The 20,314-nt window shown below is 51.0% G+C and overlaps 1 protein-coding gene across 3 annotated transcripts in view; it reads right to left on the reverse strand.

The window, feature by feature from the left end:
* Positions 1-2,908: 2,908 nt before the first annotated feature.
* ANKFY1 (ankyrin repeat and FYVE domain containing 1) overlaps positions 2,909-20,314 on the reverse strand; it is a 70,839-nt gene continuing 53,433 nt past the window's right edge. For 2 of the 3 annotated variants that reach the window (XM_052657497.1, XM_052657495.1), the window contains 11 exons: positions 20,054-20,222; positions 19,100-19,218; positions 18,284-18,440; positions 17,169-17,369; positions 13,372-13,548; positions 11,375-11,522; positions 10,818-10,908; positions 10,390-10,514; positions 8,593-8,739; positions 7,520-7,610; positions 2,909-6,993 (listed from right to left, as the gene is read on the reverse strand). In XM_052657497.1, coding sequence (XP_052513457.1) covers positions 6,861-6,993; positions 7,520-7,610; positions 8,593-8,739; positions 10,390-10,514; positions 10,818-10,908; positions 11,375-11,522; positions 13,372-13,548; positions 17,169-17,369; positions 18,284-18,440; positions 19,100-19,218; positions 20,054-20,222 — 1,558 coding nt within the window. In that variant the 3' untranslated portion in view covers positions 2,909-6,860. Of the gene's footprint in view, positions 6,994-7,519; positions 7,611-8,592; positions 8,740-10,389; positions 10,515-10,817; positions 10,909-11,374; positions 11,523-13,371; positions 13,549-17,168; positions 17,370-18,283; positions 18,441-19,099; positions 19,219-20,053; positions 20,223-20,314 lie in introns of those variants that run through there. The other variant, XM_052657498.1, reaches the window with a different exon arrangement.

Consider the following 20,314-nt stretch of genomic DNA (forward strand, 5'->3'; position numbering starts at 1 on the left):
TCTTGACCCCTGGACCCTGCTCTGAGCTCCCTTTGCCACCCCGGATCTTCCTCACCTGCCCTTCGGGACCTCTTCCTGCCTCCCTCAAGTCTGCATTCAACAGCACACTTCCCTCCCCTCACGCCAGATTCCTCTCAAATACCGTATCTACCTATCTCCTGTCCCAGCAAAGATTTTATATTAATTTTAGGAGTAAAATTGCTTTATGATGTTTGTTTCTGACGACAAAGTGAATCAGCCATGTGCATACACATACCCCCTCCTCCCGAGGGCCACCCTTCCCACCGCCCACCCCAACAAAGCTTGACAACACCGCACATGCTCACTGTCTCTGCTGCTCAGCCCCCATTTGCTGTGGAACACAGTCGCCCGGCTTCTGCCCTCTGCTCAGCAGCAGGCTCAACTCCATGCTGGCAAAGCCATTCCACATTCAATGATTACCTACTTGGGCCTGTCACATTTGAGGGCCTTCATGCAAGCGCCCCTTGGCTTTTTCCTCATTTCCCTTATTTCCCTCCAGCATTCCTTCTCGGCCTTCTGTCCTCCACACATGCTTCTCTCCAGCTTCTCTCCTTCAGCTGTCATCTAGTTCAGGCAGCCTTCCTGATCATTTCTGCAGGCACCGCAGACTCCACAGTCCTGGCATCCAGTATTTGTCTTCTTCCTCGAGATTCTTCTGGTTCCCCTGGCTGGTCCCACCATGGCCATGTTACAGCAGCCCCATCACACCAAGGACTCCTCCCAACCAGCCGCCAGGTCCTGGCAGTCCCACCCCCTTCCCTGTTCCCAGCACTCCTCTGGCTGAGGCCTTGCTTTCTCACCCGCTTTAACTGGACTCCCTCCAGCTGCAACCCCGCAGCCCCCTACTGCCAAGCCCTTTCCTGCTGATCAGGGCATTATTCTCCAACTAACCCTCTTCCATGGCTCCCGCATCTGTAGAGATGAGGTGCTAGCTCTTCAGCAGCACAGGAAACCCTCCTGTGGCGTGTCTCCTCTCGGCCTCCATTCTCTCTCCTACCACCTCCCACGTGCTGAGCCCTCCAGCCTTCACCTGCTGCTTTACGTGTGCAGCACCTTCAGCCAGGCTGTCCCTTCTGCCCGGAATGACACCTCTTGTGCCCAGTTTGTCTAGCTCGTTTCATGGTAACTCAAGTCAACCGAGAGGCCTCGCTAACTGTCAACCCACCAGTGGACTTAGATGTGCTTTCCTCTAGGAAAATAATTCTGGGTTCACTTCTAAAGTAATGACCATCACAGTGCCGTCACTATGAACTTCCTGCCAACCTCTCGCGCTGGACTGCAGACTGTCTTTTGAGACGGGGACTGTGTAGCCGTCTGTAGCCCCACGGCTACTGTACCTAGCACATGGGAAGTGTGCTATTCGCTCTGTTTGGCAGATGAGGCAAGCATGGCCTAAAGAACTTAATAAAGGCACAAAGCAATGAAGCCGAGCCTAGAACTCAAGGCTCTGGTTCTGATTCAGTGCCATGGTCCTGGGTCCACAGTTTGGTGTGTGTCTGCCCTCCTGGAACAGGACAAACAGTAGGAGGCGAACCTGAGTGAGGACCCTGTTCCAAGTTCCACACACCCCTTGAGCACAGTGGTGCCTGAGGCATCCTGGTGACTCAGCCCCAGGTTAAAGGAGGACTAGTGTCACTGATCTCCTGAGTTATTCAGTACTTACCAAGCGCCTGTGTCCCCTGGGGTTGAGGCTGGGAGGACAGTGAGGCTCCTGCCCTCGGGGCGCTCACAGTGTGGCGGAGTGAAACCACTCCTGGGGGAGGAATGTGGGGACAGCTTGGGGGCCAGGTCCAGAGGCAGATCTTTCCAAAGACAAACTGAGAAAGAAAAGGAATGAAACGAGGCATACGAGAGCCATCCCAGCCAGGTATGGACTAATCTGATTTCCATCCTCGAAAGCACTTCTACTACCCGGGCCCTCAGACTCCTTCAAATGGGCGGCAGACATGACTCCCCCGGCCTGCACCGGGGAAGACCTCACTGTGCACACCGCGATTCATGTACTTGCCCAGGACGGAGAACGCATCACTTATCACAGATCACCTTCCTCAGGGCAACCCTGTGAGCCAGGAAGAACCATGGTCACTTTTATTTTATAGACACGAAAACTGAGGCACAGAGATCATGCAACTTGCCTGTTTTGTACTCACTTAGTATTTACTGACATAATATGACCAATGTTCTCCTCAAGGATGGCTGTTAGGATTACTTGGGATTGTTTCACGAAAGCCCCTAACAGTGCCTATTAATTATGCGAAAAGCCACCAGAAAAGATTTATCAATCACTACATCTGGCCTGAACAAGGGGTGAACAAAATGGAGGTCGGGTAAAGGAAAGGAAAACACTAGCTCAAGAAAGCGCGAGGGCCAGGTGAGCTACTGGATTTGTTCGACTGTTTGGGGGGGCAGGGAATGGATCACTAGACTTTAACTTGCAAACCCCTATTCCTGCCTTAGTTTTCTCTGAAACCCACAGTTTAACAGTCCTTCCTTCAGACCATAGCCAGCAGAAACCTCACCATGGATCTTCTCGAGTCGCTCCTAAATAATGGAGTCAGGGAATTTCCAGGGTCTGCAGAAGAGCTGCAGTGGGGTCAGGGGGCTGAGCCGGAGCAGCTGTGGTCACGGGTGTCACCATGAGCTGAAGTCTGGGCCAAGAGCACAGTATATCCAGGCAGCCGGTGGTTATGCCCACAACAGCTATTTTTTCACTGCTGCCAACAATGTGTTTCTGAAGAAAGTGTTGGAAATTCAAACATTCCTGGACGGTAGTTGTTAAAGAAATGTATTCACATGTCAGGAGTTTAAAAAAATTTTGTATATTTGTTTTTAATTCTTTCTGGTACTTTTTGCATTAAAAGGAACTACAAATGTTATTAAGGTTGCAACTTTAAATGCACAATTTTACCTCATTTTATTTATAAGGACTTGTTACAGAAAATGCAAATATCAGTATTTGAAAAATACATTCCATTACACAAACTCCAAAGAAACAATGCTGATAAGTGCCATGGTCCTACTGATGCCCTTGCCCCACACTGACCACCACCTGGAATGGCTTGGAAGCCAAAGTGATCGACCTAAACATGTGCCTGCGGTTTCTGCCCAGGCCTCCCCCTTGGTAGAACACACAGGGATGTATGTCATGGTTACAGCCAACTCCATGCATCTGCCCCAAAAACGATGTTAAGTCATTAAGTTGAGCAGGCTGCCAACTCAAGACTCCCTAGCTACAGACCACCAACATTGTCCTTTTTAACAGGTTAGTATATTGTTTATGCCACACAAAAAAGTAACTGTATAGGGAATGATCTTTCAAAGAAAGTCTTTAAGGCATCTATGATAACTTCTGGAAATTTAGTAAGTGTTTTAGTCAAATTAGTCAGCTCTTCACTGAATTACTTCCACAAAATGAGAACGTGGCTTCCAAACCCCTTTAGGAAATTGTTTGCCCTCGGCTTCTTCCTCTTCATGGCTGGGCGTGGGGAGCTTTGGTGCCTCAGATTAGAAGGGCTGAGCTTGCCCAGTCTGTGCCAACTTCTCCTGGGGCTGGTCCTGAGGGGAGTGAGCCCAGGTCCCAGAAGCAAGCTTGTCTCACGAGCTCTAGGCGGGGCTGTCCTGGAAGCATCCCACCGACTTGCTCATGCTACTGTAACCTGGGGAGTGAGTTTGCCTTTCAGATCTAATCACTACATAGCTCAATAGGGTTTTCTCCTCCAGATTAAAAATAAAACTGAGATGGAGATCAAGGCTCTCCCCTGTCCCAAGGCTTTTCGTCCACTTCCCACTTATGGACAAGATGAGCACAATCCCATGTAATACGACAGGTGGGAGACGTGAACAGGAGCGGCAGTGAACCCACAAGCACGTTGAGCTCCGTGCGAGGAGCCCATTCAGCGGGAGGGGGGAGGATGCGGAAAAGGGTGGTCACAAACAACCCAGGGCTCTGAGGTAGAAGGCGAACGGCCATGTGGACCCCCACTCCTGGAGAGAGAGAGGCAGGTGAACTGGGCGATCTGATCCGGCCTCAACTGAATCGGCGACTGGGGTTGACAACGCACTGGCAACAAACTCCAGACAGAACACACATTCTAACATCATTCAGTGAGACCCTACTACAAAGAGAACTGGAAATTAAGAAGTCCTAAATGCAGGCACTTAAGTTTGTGGGAAGTTTCCTGTATTTGAGGATAACAGCAGGTTAGTTTTAGCCACTCTGTTTAAATGTAGCACATGGTTTGTACCTTCATCTTTAAAAAAAAAAAAAGACTTAAGAATACACTGTCTCACAGCTCTGATGAGCAAGCGGCAGTTAAAAAGTTAACTTAGCGTTAACAATGTTGACTGATGCAGCAAATTACATTTTAATCAAGTTTAGTCTTCCTGTTCTACTCACCCACAATTGGCAACTTTCTGAATGAATAAAACTGAGTTTTAAGCTATGGATTAAATTGTGACAAGAACAGCCAGGCAGTTCTAGAGTCAAGTTTGATGGCTTGGAGAACACAAAGAGGATCAAGAGCATGTCAAGTCCCCCCAGAGCAGCCACCATGCGAGGAACTGAGAGTGTGGCCCTCCCACCCATCGGCATGTGTCAGGGAGGGCCTAAGACTATGGAAAGGTGCTTCTTCTAGTTCTACGAGAATGCACTCTGAAGATGCTGCAGAGCTCACAAAATGTTCCCCCCAACTCGTGGAGGCTAAGTACCATCACTATCCTTGGACTCTGTGAAGGTAAACAAGCTTGACAATTTCAAACATGATTATAAGATTTTTTTAGAGTGCAATTAGAGGCAAGATTGTTACTGAGAATGGTATATAACGACAGGGGCAGGACAACCAGCCTCATCCCTCACTGAATTTCCATCCTCCTCTCTCCACCACGGATGGTGAAAGAACAGGCATAAAAGTACCGACCACCTCGATTCATACCTGAAGCATAATTAACTTACTTTTCAATGACAGAATCAAACTACCTGACTAAGGTCTACTTACTCAGGCCCTGTTCAAGCAATAGAAAATGGAAACTGAACACATGCTCCACATGGTCAGGTGTTTGCCAAGACCAGCTGTTTTTCTAGAAAAATTCGGTATGAAATAGGTCACAGACTTTGGGGGATAGGGAACTCTTGTAATTAATTTTTTTCTTTGAAACACTGTGCACAAGCTCATATTAACATAGAAAGCATATATATCTTATAAACCACAGAAATATTAAAAAAAAGTAGCACTCTGGTTTATCAGCTCATTTTACACACATATTTAGGCAACAGGATGTATAAATTCTACAGTAACATGGAAGACATACCCACTATCCAAACAAAAAAAAAAGACTGCTGCAAAAAAATATTTAGTCCCTTTTACACATATATGCACACTTCATTAATGCAAAAAAAAATGTAGTGGTTACTAAATGTCTGAAAAAAACAGTATATATGATTGAGATTGTTAATCTCTGAGTATAGCTGTACAACACATTGTTCATCTCAAGAGTGTTTTTTTTTTTTTTTAAGCAGTGGTATAAGTTTCTCTCTAAATGTGCATTTTTAAAAAACTGGCCAAACCTTCAAAAGAAAAAAGAAGTTTAACACGTCAGGGTTAATATATATGTACTAGCAGCGACTAAGGCCTGACAGGTTCCGGGGGCTTCATTCAGCACATGAGCCTTCCAAAACGGGGTCACACACGCTTGGCCAGGGCCTTTGGCTGGTGGCTCTCACAGGGCAGATCAAGAACTTACGCAGAGCTGGGACCCAGGCATGAGGGCGCTCAGAGTAATTGGGAAGGTTTCAGCAAGAAACACTCATGTCAAGGAGATGGGACCTGCTGGTCTGAGGCTGCAGATTCCCTCTCTCCTTACTTGGCCCCGTGTGACTCTCTTGCTTCAAAGGACACTCCGAGGGAGTTTTCCGTTTAAGACTTAGTGTGAGCTGAGGTCCAGTCAAAGCTGACTGGTAGAATCACTGATGTACAGATATGTGAGGGTACTTTTGAATATGGACTTTTAAATTGGAATCACCAGTAATGCAGCTATATAAAAAGTGCAGCACAATAAAAGTGCATTTTCTCTACCACTGCCTAGCGGCAGGTAACTGAGGACTCCACAGACAGGACACGGCAAGATGAGAGAACAAGACGGCTGCTAGGAGGTGTCAAGCTGCCGGAGTGCAGCTGGACACCTCAGTACATGAATACTGGTAAAGCTTTCAGTTGTTAAGGCCACAATTTTTCAACTCTCATCTTTGAACCCTGTTTAGAAAGATTTCACCTTTTTTAAAGGGGTAGTTCACTAAAAATACAGCTTAGCTTTTCCAAAAAACAAAAAAAAAGAGTGAGAGACTTCAGGCCAAGAGGATCCTATTTACCTTTATGAAAACACTGTGCAGAGAAGTCCACAGCCACTCACCCTAGAGGAAAGCCAGCTCTTGTGCAGCCAGACACCGGCTTCCTATGGTCAGGCTCAGCCTGGGAAGTCCGCCCAGGCAGAAGACGTCATGAATGCTCTGAGATGGACACTAAGCTACTGGAAGAGAAAATGGGTTTCAAGTGTCCTTGTACATTGCTAGCAGAATGGGGTCTAATTCCTATCATATTTACCACTTAGGCTAAAAGGCCTGGTCCGACTAGTGAGACACCTAGCGACTTCGATCATGGTCTGACACACTGACAATCACACAGCATCATCTGAAATGGGGTCTATCACCCTGGTCCATAACCGTGCCAGTCTCTTGCCGCAGGAAGATGACTGCCAGCTCCTGCTCTAGGTGCGGTCAGGCTGGTGAGCAGAGCAGCTGCTGGGGAGGCGACTGAGGATGTGGTCTGGACCTTCCTGGGGGCTCACTAAGAGACACCCCCCAAAGTCAGGACGTCAAAGCAAATGTTGCAAACTCGCACAGGCTTGTTCAGATCAAACTTTATAATAGGAATCTCCTTGGTCGAGCATTTATGGCAAAGAAGACGTCCGCAGTGACGACTGTGGAGGCAAGAAAAGAGGTGTGAGAGGGGTTCTCCAGAGTAGACTGCAGCTGGGCGCGTGAGCACTGTCACGGCAGCCCCCGCAGCGGGCACGCGAGCCTGTCCTGGCGCTCTGCAGTCAGCTCTGCCCCTTGCCGGCTCACTCACACTGAGGCCTGTATGACTGACAGTCCGTGATGACAAAATTCTGCCCGTGATTAAGTTAAAGTGATCCGGAAAAAGCCTCTTGCTTTAAGGCTCAAGACAGGCTCAGCAAGAGCTAGAGAACTCTCACACTTGGGGAAGATGACGCGAGGCCTGACGGGCTGCCTAGGACGATGGACCCCAGCATCCCACAGGAAAGCCACCCGTCTGAGTGTCCACTGGCCTCCCTACGTCTCTAGATGTGGGCAGGGTCCCGTGGTCAGGTTTTTCCCAGGAGAGTACCAGGTCCTGGCAGGTTCATGGCTTATCATGGGGAAAGGCAGAAGCAATCCGCAGAGGCCTCCTTATTTCTCTGGCGGGTGACTGGGGGTGGGTCTTACCAGTGATGTTTGCGCGTTGTGACTCCAAACTTGGCAGTGCACTCGTAGCAGTTGGAGCCGTCGCACCACGGAGGCTCCTTGGACAGCATATCTGCACCACAGCACAAGACCAGCTCCTGTCAGACGCTGACTGTGTGCAGCCAGGCCACGGGCAGGGGGAAGGGGACTGGACAGCAAGCAAAGGGCCACATCGCAGGGGGACGTGAGGGACAAGAGGGTGACAGAGCATGCCTGCTTCCACTGCGCTTTCCAGATACCGTAATCTTTTTCACAAGTCGAAGATCTGTAGTGACCCTGCATGGAGCATGTCTATTGGTGCCATTTCCCAACAGCATTTTCTTACTTTATGGGGCTGAGTTACACTTTGGTAATTCTCACAATATTTCAAATTTTTTCACTATTATTGTATCTGTTGTGGTAATCTGTGGTCAGTGATCTTTGGTGTTACTATTTTAATTGTTCCGGCATTTTTTTAGCAATAAAGTAAAGCATATATAAATACACTGGTTTTTAGACAGTGCCACTGCATGTGCAACAGACTACAGTATTAGGAATGTAACTTTTACATGCACTGGGAAGCCAGAGAGCTTCGTGTTGACTTCCTTCATAGCAATATTCACTTTACTGTGGTGGCTGGAAACTGACTGAGGTCTGCCTATTCTAACCGTCACACAGGGGAGGAAAAGCCAGTGGGCTAAACCAAAGGCCGTTATGAAGGATGGAAAGATTTGGCATCAGCTGAAGGATGAAGGGTGTGCAGACATGTAGCCGGGAGTGCTGGGGAGACCTGCCTGGAGCCAGTGGATTTCCCGTAGGATCTGGGGAAGCGGGAATCTGACGGGGCCCCAAAGCAGGACATGTTGTAAAGAGACTGCTAACAAGGACAGTCCCCAACCCTGCTCAAAGGCGCTTTGCGGGATTCACAGACAAAATCCTAAACCATGTGGTGCCTCAGAAACTACCATCTCAGATTGCACAGCAAGTCATCCTGAGATTTCAAGACCACCAGTACGTCTGGGTAACAGACACTGCCAGCGTGTCTGCACTGTTGGAACTGGACGCAGGCCACTCACCTAAGAGTCTAAAGAGCAGCTGCTTGGTAGCGACCTGGTAGTTGAAGATGTTGACCCCTTGGTTGTTGTTCACCCCCAGGCGGGCCCCCGAGCGGACGATGGCACGGCACAGGTTGGCATTCCCTTTCATGTATGCCAAGAGCAGCACTGGAAAACAAAACCACACACAGGGCTACTGCCCATCCAGGCCCAGCCTGGCCCTGCCAAAGGGCCAGCAGAGGATGGCCAGGGGCAGGACACAGCCCTGGCAGGACATTCGTTAGCAAAGTCCCCACGACACGCAGGGGGCCCAGAGCTCCACAGAGGATCTGCAACATCTTGCAGCCAAGCACCAGTCATGAGCCAGGGTCTCCAGAGCGACTCTCCGGCTCCGGAGACACACTCTTGCCCATTCAGAGCTTTGCCACAAGAGAACTGAGGAGGGAGCAGATGCCACGGGAAATATGCACCACTGTCTCTGCTGCCTTCCTCCTGCACAGAACACTCTCCACACAATGCAACAAATTCTAGACTGGTGAGGTGTGCACACGGAGAAAACCATAAACCAGTGTGGTGAGACTGCTCCAGAAAGTTACTCGACCCCAGGGAGCCTCTCTCCTGTGCCGGCAGTGGACACCCCCAGGCTCTGGCCAGCCCACCCTCCTGGTCCTCCCTATGACTACAGCTACCAGCAGCTCCTTTTTGCTTACATTTCACAGATACTTTATTTAAATTCTTTAATTCTGCAAATGATTCACAAAAATTAGGTTATTATTTCAAAGGAGGAAGCAGGCATAGAGAGGTTACAAAATATACCTGCTCACCCTGCTGGAATATGATGGAGCTGGGTCTGAAACCAGGTCTGTGTAATTCAGAAGCCTGTGCGTGAAGCACCTGCCTGCTTGCTGGCTCCTGGACCACGCTGCTCGCTGGAGCAGGTGCTAGGCCAGCAGCTCACTCCCAGGGCTGACCCCGCTGAAGCTTTTAGGCTTGCCACTGCCGGCTTAAAAACATGTCCATGAATCAAGGCCAAGAATTCTTCCCAAGGTCAAGAAGCAACGACCAAATATTTGGTCCCATGCAGAGGTTTGGGCTACCTCTCGGTGACAGCACTGCTGTCAAAGGCCTTGGCGTGAACGGGGACACAGCAGCAGTGAACAGTTCAGACAGCCCTGGGCTGGGAAGAGAGAGACCTGGGTTTCATCTTTTGTTTCCTTACTTGAAACGTGGGAACACACGACATGTACTGCTTACCTTACATGGTTATTGTGAGTATTCAGGAAGAAAATGAATGCAAAAGTACATCCAAAGCACTATGAAAGCTACACAAGTTAACACAGTGATTGTGGGTGGTGAGAATACTACCATGAGACAGGCCTGTTTATCAACCCCCTCAATCAAACATCAGCCTTTATCTGTAGAGAACATGCCTTCTCTGTGAATATGTACTAGGGTCCATTTCCTCCTTCTGAAGCACCTATGAGGCAACTGTATTTCCTCTCTCTCTCGGGATCTGAAGGCTTGGGAAGGGACCTAGCTGACTAGATACAAGGCAGATGAGGCCAAAAGAAACAGGTGGGCCAGCCTGTCTGGACATGGGTATGGCTTTGGAGCACTAGATACGCTTTAGATGTGCTTGTACCTAAAGTCAGACACTGCCAACTTCCGCCTCAGGGATCTGTGATGATACTCGCAGAGCCCAGCCAAAATGCACAGGGCTGAGTGTCCTTCAGTAATGACACGTGTGCCTGGGCTCCTGATTTTCTAGGAAGCAAGGAACACCGGTGAGACAGGACCGACAAGAGCCTTACCACGTACCTGTGTTTCCTTCTGCATCCGGTTTATCCAAAGGGTACTCGGGCATGCACTCCAAGAAGAGATCAAAGATGGCTGCAGCATTCTCCTTGCCATACTGTCCCAAAATGTGCAGTGGCGACTGGCCTCTGAGAAGACAAACTGGAAAAGTTAGGTGTGTATCTGCCATAGCCATCATGCATCAAAGAAATGGGACTGTCTGAACTCTATGATGCTGGATAAATCTAAAGGACACAACAGTCATAAAAGTTTTCCTAAAACGTATTTTCAAAAAGAAAAGTTCCAGGACACTAAAGGCTGGTCAAGGGCCCTAGTGACCAGTTCTGCATTGGGCACCCAGGGCTCATGTAAGATGCCCGTGACCACCAGCTCGGAGGGGTGCACCAGGGGACATGGAGTCCTGGCCTCTGCCCTGAACCACACACACTCACCGTAGATTAAAGGCTTCAGCATCCACGGTGCACTCTGTCAGGAGGACCCGGATGTTGTTGAGTCGGCCATGCATGACAGCAAGATGAAGAGCTGGGGAGGAAATCCTCTTACAGCGCGAGCCCAGACGCACACACAGAGCATCTCAACTCTTCTCGGCCTCACAGATCTCCCACTGAATGGGACCCAGTCAGAGCAGCCACCATCTGCTCACAGAGCCCTCCTTTCCAGTCTTCACTGCCCCCAAGAATAAATCTAAATGCAACCTCCTAAGATTTGCTTTGTGCCTCTGCAGTTATCCAAAGGTGAGATTTAATGGTTTCACAAGAAGCCATTTGGGTTTCTAGGGTCACCATTCACATCAGGAGGCTGCCCAGGTGCCTGTCAAGGAGCAGGCTGCATGCCCAGCTCAGGGCACTTCCTGTCACAGCCTGGCCCCTGTAAGAGCCAATCTCCGGGATGGGGAACAGACCCAGCGGTGCGCGCTGCCCTGCCACCCCAGAAGGAAGGGACTGCTTGAGGCCCTTGGCACCGCACACAGGGAATGCCTGGGAATTACCATTATTTCCATTCTCATCCACAGCAGCAAAGTCCACTCCATTCTCCAAGAGGACTGAGCAGATGGTGGGAAGGTCCTGCTGGGCAGCGAGGTGGAGGGCGGTCTGGCGGTGCTTGGTTAATTCATTCACTTTGGCACCTGCAAGAAGCTGTTGAAGTTGATTACATGAGCAGCCGCTCTACTACCACTAACCAAGGTCTGGTGTAAGGGGGCAAGCCTGCCAATCTCCTGCCCTCCAGGGTTTGCCCTCCTGGTTAAGCTGGGAGCTAACTCCTAGGGAGGCTTAGGCCTGCAAAATCTGTCCCAAGGGGAAAGTGGCAATTACCAAAATGTCCAAAAAGCTTCTCCTTAGGAGAAGGAAATGGCAGCCCACTCCAGTGTTCTTGCCTGGAGAATCCCAGGGACGGGGGAGCCTGGTGGGCTGCCGTCTCTGGGGTAGCACAGAGTCGGACACGACTGAAACGACTTAGCAGCAGCAGCAACAGCAGGACCCAAACATACTAAGACTATGGGATATAATAAAACTACACAAGACTGCAGTGATCTGCACCGTCCTCACGCACAGTGGACACAAGGATGTCCAAGGAGAGATAGAGAAATGTGTACATACATACACACACACACACACGCTGAAGACGTTTAAAAGCACATACATCAAACTCAAGGCAGAGTTGGGAGTGAAAGGGAGATACTAACCGCTTTCTGTCCTTATGTGTTTTAAGTCTCTCCACGATAAAAATATACTATTTTTGTATTTTTTTCTAAAGAAAGAAAGCAACACAGAGAAGTGCAGAATCAAAGGAAGAAGGCCCTTTAAATAATATATATTCATTTATCATCCACTTTCTAACAAAGTTTCAAAGACAGCTGCTAATAGAAAAGACTACATAGTGAATAAATACTGTAGCATATATTTGAAAGTTGCTAAGAGAGTAGATTTAAAAACTCTCAGGCTTGCCAGGTGGTCCAGTAGTTAAGAATCTGCCTTTCAATGCAGGGGCCACTGGTTTGATCCCTGGTCTGGAAAAATCCCACATGCCACGAAGCAACCAAGTCCAAGGGCCACAGCTACTGAAGCCTGTGTGCCCAGAGCCTGTGCTCTGCCATAAGAGAAGCCTCTGCTTATGAGAAGCCCACGCCCCACAACGAAGAGTAGCCCCCGATCAACTGCAACTAGAGAAAAGCCCACGCGCGGCAACGAAGACCCAGCACAGCCAAAAAATAAAATACGTAAATAAATCTTTAAAACAAACCAATCCTCATCACAAGAAAAACGCTTCTGTAACTATCAATGGTGAAAGATGTTAAGAAGATTCGTGGTGATTATTTTGCAAAATATACAACTATCAAATCAATATGTTGCACAAAATATACAACGAAACACAGTATGTTGTGTTTAGTTGCTCAGTCATGTCCGACTCCTTGTGACCCCACGGAGTGGAGCCCACCAGGCTCCTCTGTCCGTTGGATTTTCCAGGGAAGAATACTGGAGTGGGTTGCCATTTTCTCCTCCAGCGGATCTTCCCAACCCAGGGACTGAACCCAGGTCTCCTACATTGCAGGCAGGTTCTTTACCATCTGAGTCACCAGGGAAGTCCAATATGTTGTATACCTGACGCTAATGTTGTCTGTCAATTCTGCCTCAAAACGTTAAGTGATAAAGACTAATGACAAAAAGAAAGAGAGCACTCCCTGGAAAGCGCCAGCTGAGAGCCTGGCATGGAGTAGGTGGACAGAGACATGATCTCGCCTCCTGATGCCCCCCGCCTACCTCTGCCGCCCACAACCTGCCTTCCCTCATGGCCTCACCTCAGCATCTGCCCCAGGGCGCTCAGGACATGCTGCTCACAGACACACCTGCTCTCCCGAGTGTCCTGGCTGCTCCCTGAATTCCCACTGGCCTTTCCCAATTCCTGGTAAAACACCTGTGACAAGAGAGTCTCCACACACCCTACAACATGCTTACAGCTTACAGCAGTAATGTTTCAGGGACTCACCAAGTTGCGGACAATAATCTCCGAGCCTGCCTGGACAGCAAGGTGCAAAGGGGTCAACTTGGATGCATCCTGGACTCTGGAATTGACGTTAGCCTGGACGCTGATCAGAAACAGGACGCTTTCAATATCAGAGTTCTGAACTGCCACGTGCAGAAAATTCCGGCCCTTGTTATCCACCTAAGGCAACAAGTGGGAAGCAAAATGTTAGTGGGTGCCCCCCGCAAGAATGCCTCCTGAGCACCTGTGAGCTGCACTGACCACCAGAGAGGCCGCACTGCAGTCCTCCCAACCCCAACCCCCAAATTACAGACTCACTCTGCCTATTTGTCCAGAGGACTGTGTGTGCATGGCCACATTCATGTGGTCAGAAAAAGGGAGCTAAGCCAGCTGCCCCGGCATCCTCTGCAGCAGGAGTGGACCTGGAGGGCCAAGCAAGAGACCACCTGAAGGACAGGGAGAGGAGGCCGGCAGAAGACTGGGCTGCACGGGGCAAGGCACAGGTGACGCTGGCCATGGGCGTCTCCTGCTTTGGCCGAAACAAACACCCAGCGCTCGAACACCACAGCCGCAAGGCCAGCCTGACCCGAGAGCCGCCAAATGAGCCTTCAGAACCTCCAGCAGAGTCTCCTCTTTCAGTGAGCTACAGGACATCAACAGTACATCTCAAACTTTGTTCCACTGATGTACAGAGGACAGTGGGTCATTCAAATCCAACCACAGAGGGTATGCCAGATACCAGGGCTGTCATGCCAGTGTGAGGGCTGGGCAAGAAGCAAGGGAGACACACATGCTACACACACAACACATTCCTTCACGTCACACACACCCCCGTCCATGCCCGACACACACACACACCCATCCACCCCCGACACACACACACCCCGATCCACCCCCCGACACACACACACACCCATCCACCCCCCGACACACACACACACCCATCCACCCCCCGACACACACACCCATCCACCCCCCGACACACACACACCCCCATCCACCCCCCGACACACACACACCCCCATCCACCCCCCGACACACACACACCCCCATCCACCCCCGACACACAACACACACACACACCCATCCACCCCCCGACACACACACACCCATCCACCCCCGACACACACACACCCCCATCCACGCCCGACACACACACACCCCCATCCACGCCCGACACACACACCCCCATCCACGCCCGACACACACACACCCCCATACTCCCCCGACACACACACACACCCCCATCCACGCCCGACACACACACACCCCCATACTCCCCCGACACACACACACCCCCGTCCACCCCCCGACACACACATACAACCATCCACCCCTCGACACACACCCCCATCCACCCCCGACACACACACACACCCCCATCCACCCCCGACACACACACACACCCCCATCCACCCCCGACACACACACACCCCCATCCACCCCCTACACACACACACCCCCATCCACCCCCCGACACACACACACCCCCATCCACCCCCCGACACACACACACCCCCATCCACCCCCGACACACACACACCCCCATCCACCCCCGACACACACACACCCCCATCCACCCCCGACACACACACACACCCATCCACCCCCCGACACACACACACACACACACACCCATCCTCCCCCGACACACACACACCCCCATCCACCCCTCGACACACACACACCCCCATCCACGCCCAACACACACACCCCCATCCACCCCCCGACACACACACACCCCCATCCTCCCCCGACACACACACCCATCCACCCCTCGACACACACCCATACCCATCCACCCCCGACACACACACCCATCCACCCCCCAACACACACACACCCAGCATCCTGCACATCACACACACATCCACCCATCCACCCCTGACACACACACACACCCATCCACCCCCCGACACACACCCACACCCCCATCCACCCCCCGACACATACACACACCCATCCACCCCTCGACACACACACACACCCAGCATCCTGCACATCACACACACATCCACCCATCCACCCCCCGACACACACACACACCCAGCATTCTTCACATCACACACACATCCACCTATCCACCCCTGACACACACACACACACCCACCATCCTTCACATCACATACATATCCACCCATCCACCCCTCCGGACACACACATCCAACCATCCACCCCCCCCGGACACACACACACACACCCATCCACCCCCGACACACACACACCAAGCATCCTTCATATCACACACACACACACCCATCCACCCCCCGACACACACACACACACCCATCCACCCCCGACACATATACACACCCATTCACCCCCCGACACACACACACACCCATCCACCCCCGACACACACACACCCCCATCCACCCCCAACACACACACACCCATCCACCCCCGACACATACACACACACCCATCCACCCCCGACACACACACACAACCATCCTCTCCCCGACACACACACACCCCCATCCACCCCCCGACACACACACACACCCATCCACCCCCCGACACACACACACACCCATCCACCCCCGACACACACACCCATCCACCCCCGACACATACACACACACCCATCCACCCCCGACACACACACACAACCATCCTCTCCCCGACACACACACACCCCCATCCACCCCCGACACACACACACCCCCATCCACCCCCCGACACACATATACACTCAGCATTCTTCACATCACACCCATCCACCATCCACCCCCCGACACACACATCCACCCATCCACCCCCCGACACACACATCCACCCATCCACCCCTCGACACACATATACACTCAGCATTCTTCACATCACACCCATCCACCCATCCACCCCCCGACACACACATCCACCCATCCACCCCCCGACACACATATACACTCAGCATTCTTCACATCACACCCATCCACCCATCCACCCCCCGACACACACATCCACCCCTCCACCCCCGACACACACATCCACCCATCCACCCCCCGACACACATATACACTCAGCATTCTTCACATCACACCCATCCACCCATCCACCCTCCGACACACACATCCACCCAGGGTGTATCTGCGCTGGTTTCACACTACATGGGCAGGAAAAGGTGAAAGGACTGTCTCCATTCAAGAACATTTCACCCCGTGTGAGCAAGGGCAAGGTTAACACCTACACAATCAGTCACACCGAGGCAAATGCTCAAGAAAAGGGATGCATGGAAGCCTCAAGTACAAAGCCAAAGTCTTCATCCATGTTAAGACTTTTGCTCAGGTCCCAAATCTCCATTTCACCTTCATAAATGGCTACTCAGAGATCTCAGCAGTATTCTAAGAGCTGGATGGAGAGACACATATCTGAGGACTGACCTGACAAACCCACGTCAGCTCCCACCTCAGACCAGTTGCCACAGTCTCCTGGCCCAATCTGCTGCTGCAGGTCCACAGCTAATCGTCTAGAATGAGGACAACTGAAACTGCTAAGCTGAATCATGGCAGCTCCTCTAAAACCCAAAAGCTCCTCCAGGTCAGTTTAAGCCTTTCTAAGATATTCATTGCTAGGGCAAGTAAAACACCAAGAAAAAGCAAAGGGTGCCCGCAGTTCTGCAAGATGAGAATTCCTGTCACCTGGCCCCCTTCCTTGTACACGTGGCACCACTGGGTGGCTGACGTGCAGGATAGAGCAGGCGCATTCCATCCAGCAGTGACCAGGCACCTGAATGGCCAAAACTGAAGAAACACCTTTATACGGAAGAGACCTGTTTAGTTCGTGAGCTGTGTTTAGCCTGCATGTCGCTTGCTCACCTGCTCGGCAGCCCCGGACTCTCGTTTCAGGATGGCCTCAGCCGCCTTGTTGTTCTTGCAGGTCATGGCGCAGGCAAAGGGGGTCAGGCCCTGCCGGTCTCGCATGTTCAGGTGGATGTTGGGGTGAGAAATCAGCAGCTGAATGATGACGCCATGTTGGTTGCTGATGGCCACGTGGACAGGCGTTCTTCCTTCTGCATCCTTTGGGGACCAGGCACAGATTTCAACATCCAGGTGAAGATAAAATCCAGGAAAAATATGACATGGAAAAAGTTTTAAATCAAATTCAGTTCTGAGAATCAACACTGCCACTCTGAATCTGAAGTCATCTCTTCCAGAGGCCAAGCACAGGATGACTGACAGCCACTCTACCTCCATGCTCCAGTAACCCAGGGAAACAAACACATTTGGTTTAGAGAAGCTGCAGTCAACCTCACCTTTAGGTTAAACCACTACTCATCTGCCAGATGAGTAAAGCAGCGCACACAGGCTAGAATGCTGAAAAGCATCAAGGAACGTGACTCAGGGATGTCCCACTGAGCTACTGAACATTTTCTTAAATACAGTGCTCAGTTTGGGACTAGAACAAATTCTCAATGGAAATCTATAACTAATGGGGACAGGATAAGTTGACTGAACAAACCTTCTTCATTTTGTAGAAAGGACAAAGACACAGAGGAAAGAAGTTTTGACCTGGAATAATTACAATTATGAAACGGGCTGTGGGGGCTTCCTGGTGACTCAGTGGTGAAGAATCTGCCTGCAGTGCAGGAGATGCAGATTCAATCCCTGGATTCCCTGGGTCAGGAAGAGCCCCTGGAGAAGGAAATGGCCACCCACTCCAGTATTCTTGACTGGAAAATTCCATGGACAGAAGAGCCTGGTAGGCTACAGTCCACAGGGTTACAAAGAGTCAGACACCGCTGAGAAACTAAACAACAACAAGACATCTGTATGACCCAGGAGACAGTCACCTCCTGTGTCTGTCCATTTGGCCCCTTGATGGTAAAGCAGGGGCCCAGGACCGGAGACTGCAAGGTGTCCTGACATTAGAGGAGATTTCCCTGATTCTGGGGTGACCATCCCTCTACCCGGAAAAGAGAGACCCTCCATACCTGTGCATTTACATTGGCACCAAACTCCAAAAGACACTGGACCGTCTCTTCCAGCCCCCAGGAGGCTGCCAAATGCAGAGGGGTCTGCCCATCTCTGGCCTCTTCCTCTCCTTCCCCATTAGCACCAGGCTGTCTGGGACTATTCACGTCGCAGCCACTGAAAGGAAGGGGAAGTGAGAGGAAGGCATGCTGACAGGCATGGAGCAGCAGCCTCATCCAACCCCACAGAAAGCCTGCTGCCGCCAAGGACTGTAGTTCTTGGTCTCAAACACTGCTGTGTCCTGCTGCCATAGATTCTTCAGCAACTGGTCCTGGAGGCAACTTGGGTATCAGAACTCTTAAAAGCTCCCCAGGGGATCTGTGTGCATGTAAAGACCGAGAATCATGGCTTGAACGCTGTCCTGCACAACCTCACTCTGCACTCTCCCACACCCCCTGCACTCTGAGGCCGTGGAGGCCGTCATGGCTCCGGCATCGGGGTGGAGTCCGGCAGAGGCCATTCGGTCTCCTCCACACCAGCCTCTTGGTCTCACTGTGTGAACGGGTCTGATCTGATGACAGGGGCCAATATGGTTACCAAAGCAGGAAACTGGCTTAGTTTTTAGACTCTCTGATCTCGGCAAACAAACTCCTTTCTTCATCAGACAGTCAAGTCCCTGGCTGCCCTGACCTGACAGAACAGTGACCCTCTCTAGCCTTCAATATGAAGGTCAAGCCAGCTACAGGCACGTCAAGACTATAGTTGGAAAAAGAGAGAAGAGAGCCAGTGTGCAATAGTCCAAACAGGATCTGAAGGGATACCCAGGCCTCTCAGACCTGCGAATGAGAAAGCAGGCGATGGGCTCGTTGTTCTCATCGATGGCTCTGTGCAGCAGCGTCTGGAGGCAGCCGCTCGGCCCTGGGCCCCAGCACGTGGCGTCACAACCGTGCCTGACCTGCAGGGAAGCAAGCACAGGTCACTCTCAAACGCTGCCTGGCAAAGCTGAACATGCTTATTACCGTCTCTCAGCCCTAAGCTACCATTACGTACATTTTTCAGATAAGATCCAGCTGATAGTTAACCGGTAATTATTTTAATCTGTACCATTCACTCATTTTACAAACACTGATTAAAATCTGCTTTGGTGCAAGCTTGTGCACTAGGTTCTGCGCAAAGGATTTGAGCAATAGAAGAAAGATGTGTCTGATCAGCACCTTCTAAAGCTGTGTCCTAGAAGGGACAGAAAACACAGACAAGTGCCTGCACACACGCACGTGCACACACACATACACACACACTCTTACTTATAGCCCCCAGTAACATATACTCTGCAAAGAACTGGTAACCTCAGGAACAACTGGCTAAAACCCTCAGGTGCAAAATGTCTTAAAAATCACATTTCAAGCCCTTCAGAAAACTGAATGAGCTTTCGAGGTTACGTCTGCTTTTGGGCTCTGTCTTCCGAATAAGGGGGACACCCCTGAGGTTTGAGAACTTATCACTGTGGTGATAAGCCAGCTAAGCCACCTCAGGAGAAGACCCCAGAAGAGGGGCCTCAGCTCTCATACTTTTTGGTAGTTTTCTTGATAAAGACAGCCTGAGAAAAGACATGGGCCCCCAAGAAGTTGAACCCCAAGTTTCCTGAACACGACTTTCAAAAATGCTCATTCCTGACCCAATATGCTACTTGGCAGATCTCCTGCTCGTTATGATCACAGTAGAGGTGTCAAATCCATCTCTGACACAAATCACCCCCCATGTAAGTGGAGCGGAAGCTGAGCTTGTCTCACCAGAGTGGATGCTATGTCCTCCAGGTTATTTGCCAGTGCAAGCCACAGCGGGGGGTTCCCCTGCTCATCCGGCACAGACATGTCAGCTCCTCGGGTGCATATGGCATCCACGACGAGGGGAAGCTGATTCCTGATAGCCAGCTGGAGGGCTGTCTCCCCATCCTGAGTCCTGCTGGGACACGGACACCAAAACAAACGTGTGGAGCTGGGATCAAATGACAGAGGGTGCCCTTCTGGGCATCCTGGAGGCCAGAGTCCATT

The sequence above is a fragment of the Budorcas taxicolor genome, chromosome 19 (assembly GCF_023091745.1).
Source record: "Budorcas taxicolor isolate Tak-1 chromosome 19, Takin1.1, whole genome shotgun sequence".
NCBI lineage: Eukaryota > Metazoa > Chordata > Mammalia > Artiodactyla > Bovidae > Budorcas > Budorcas taxicolor.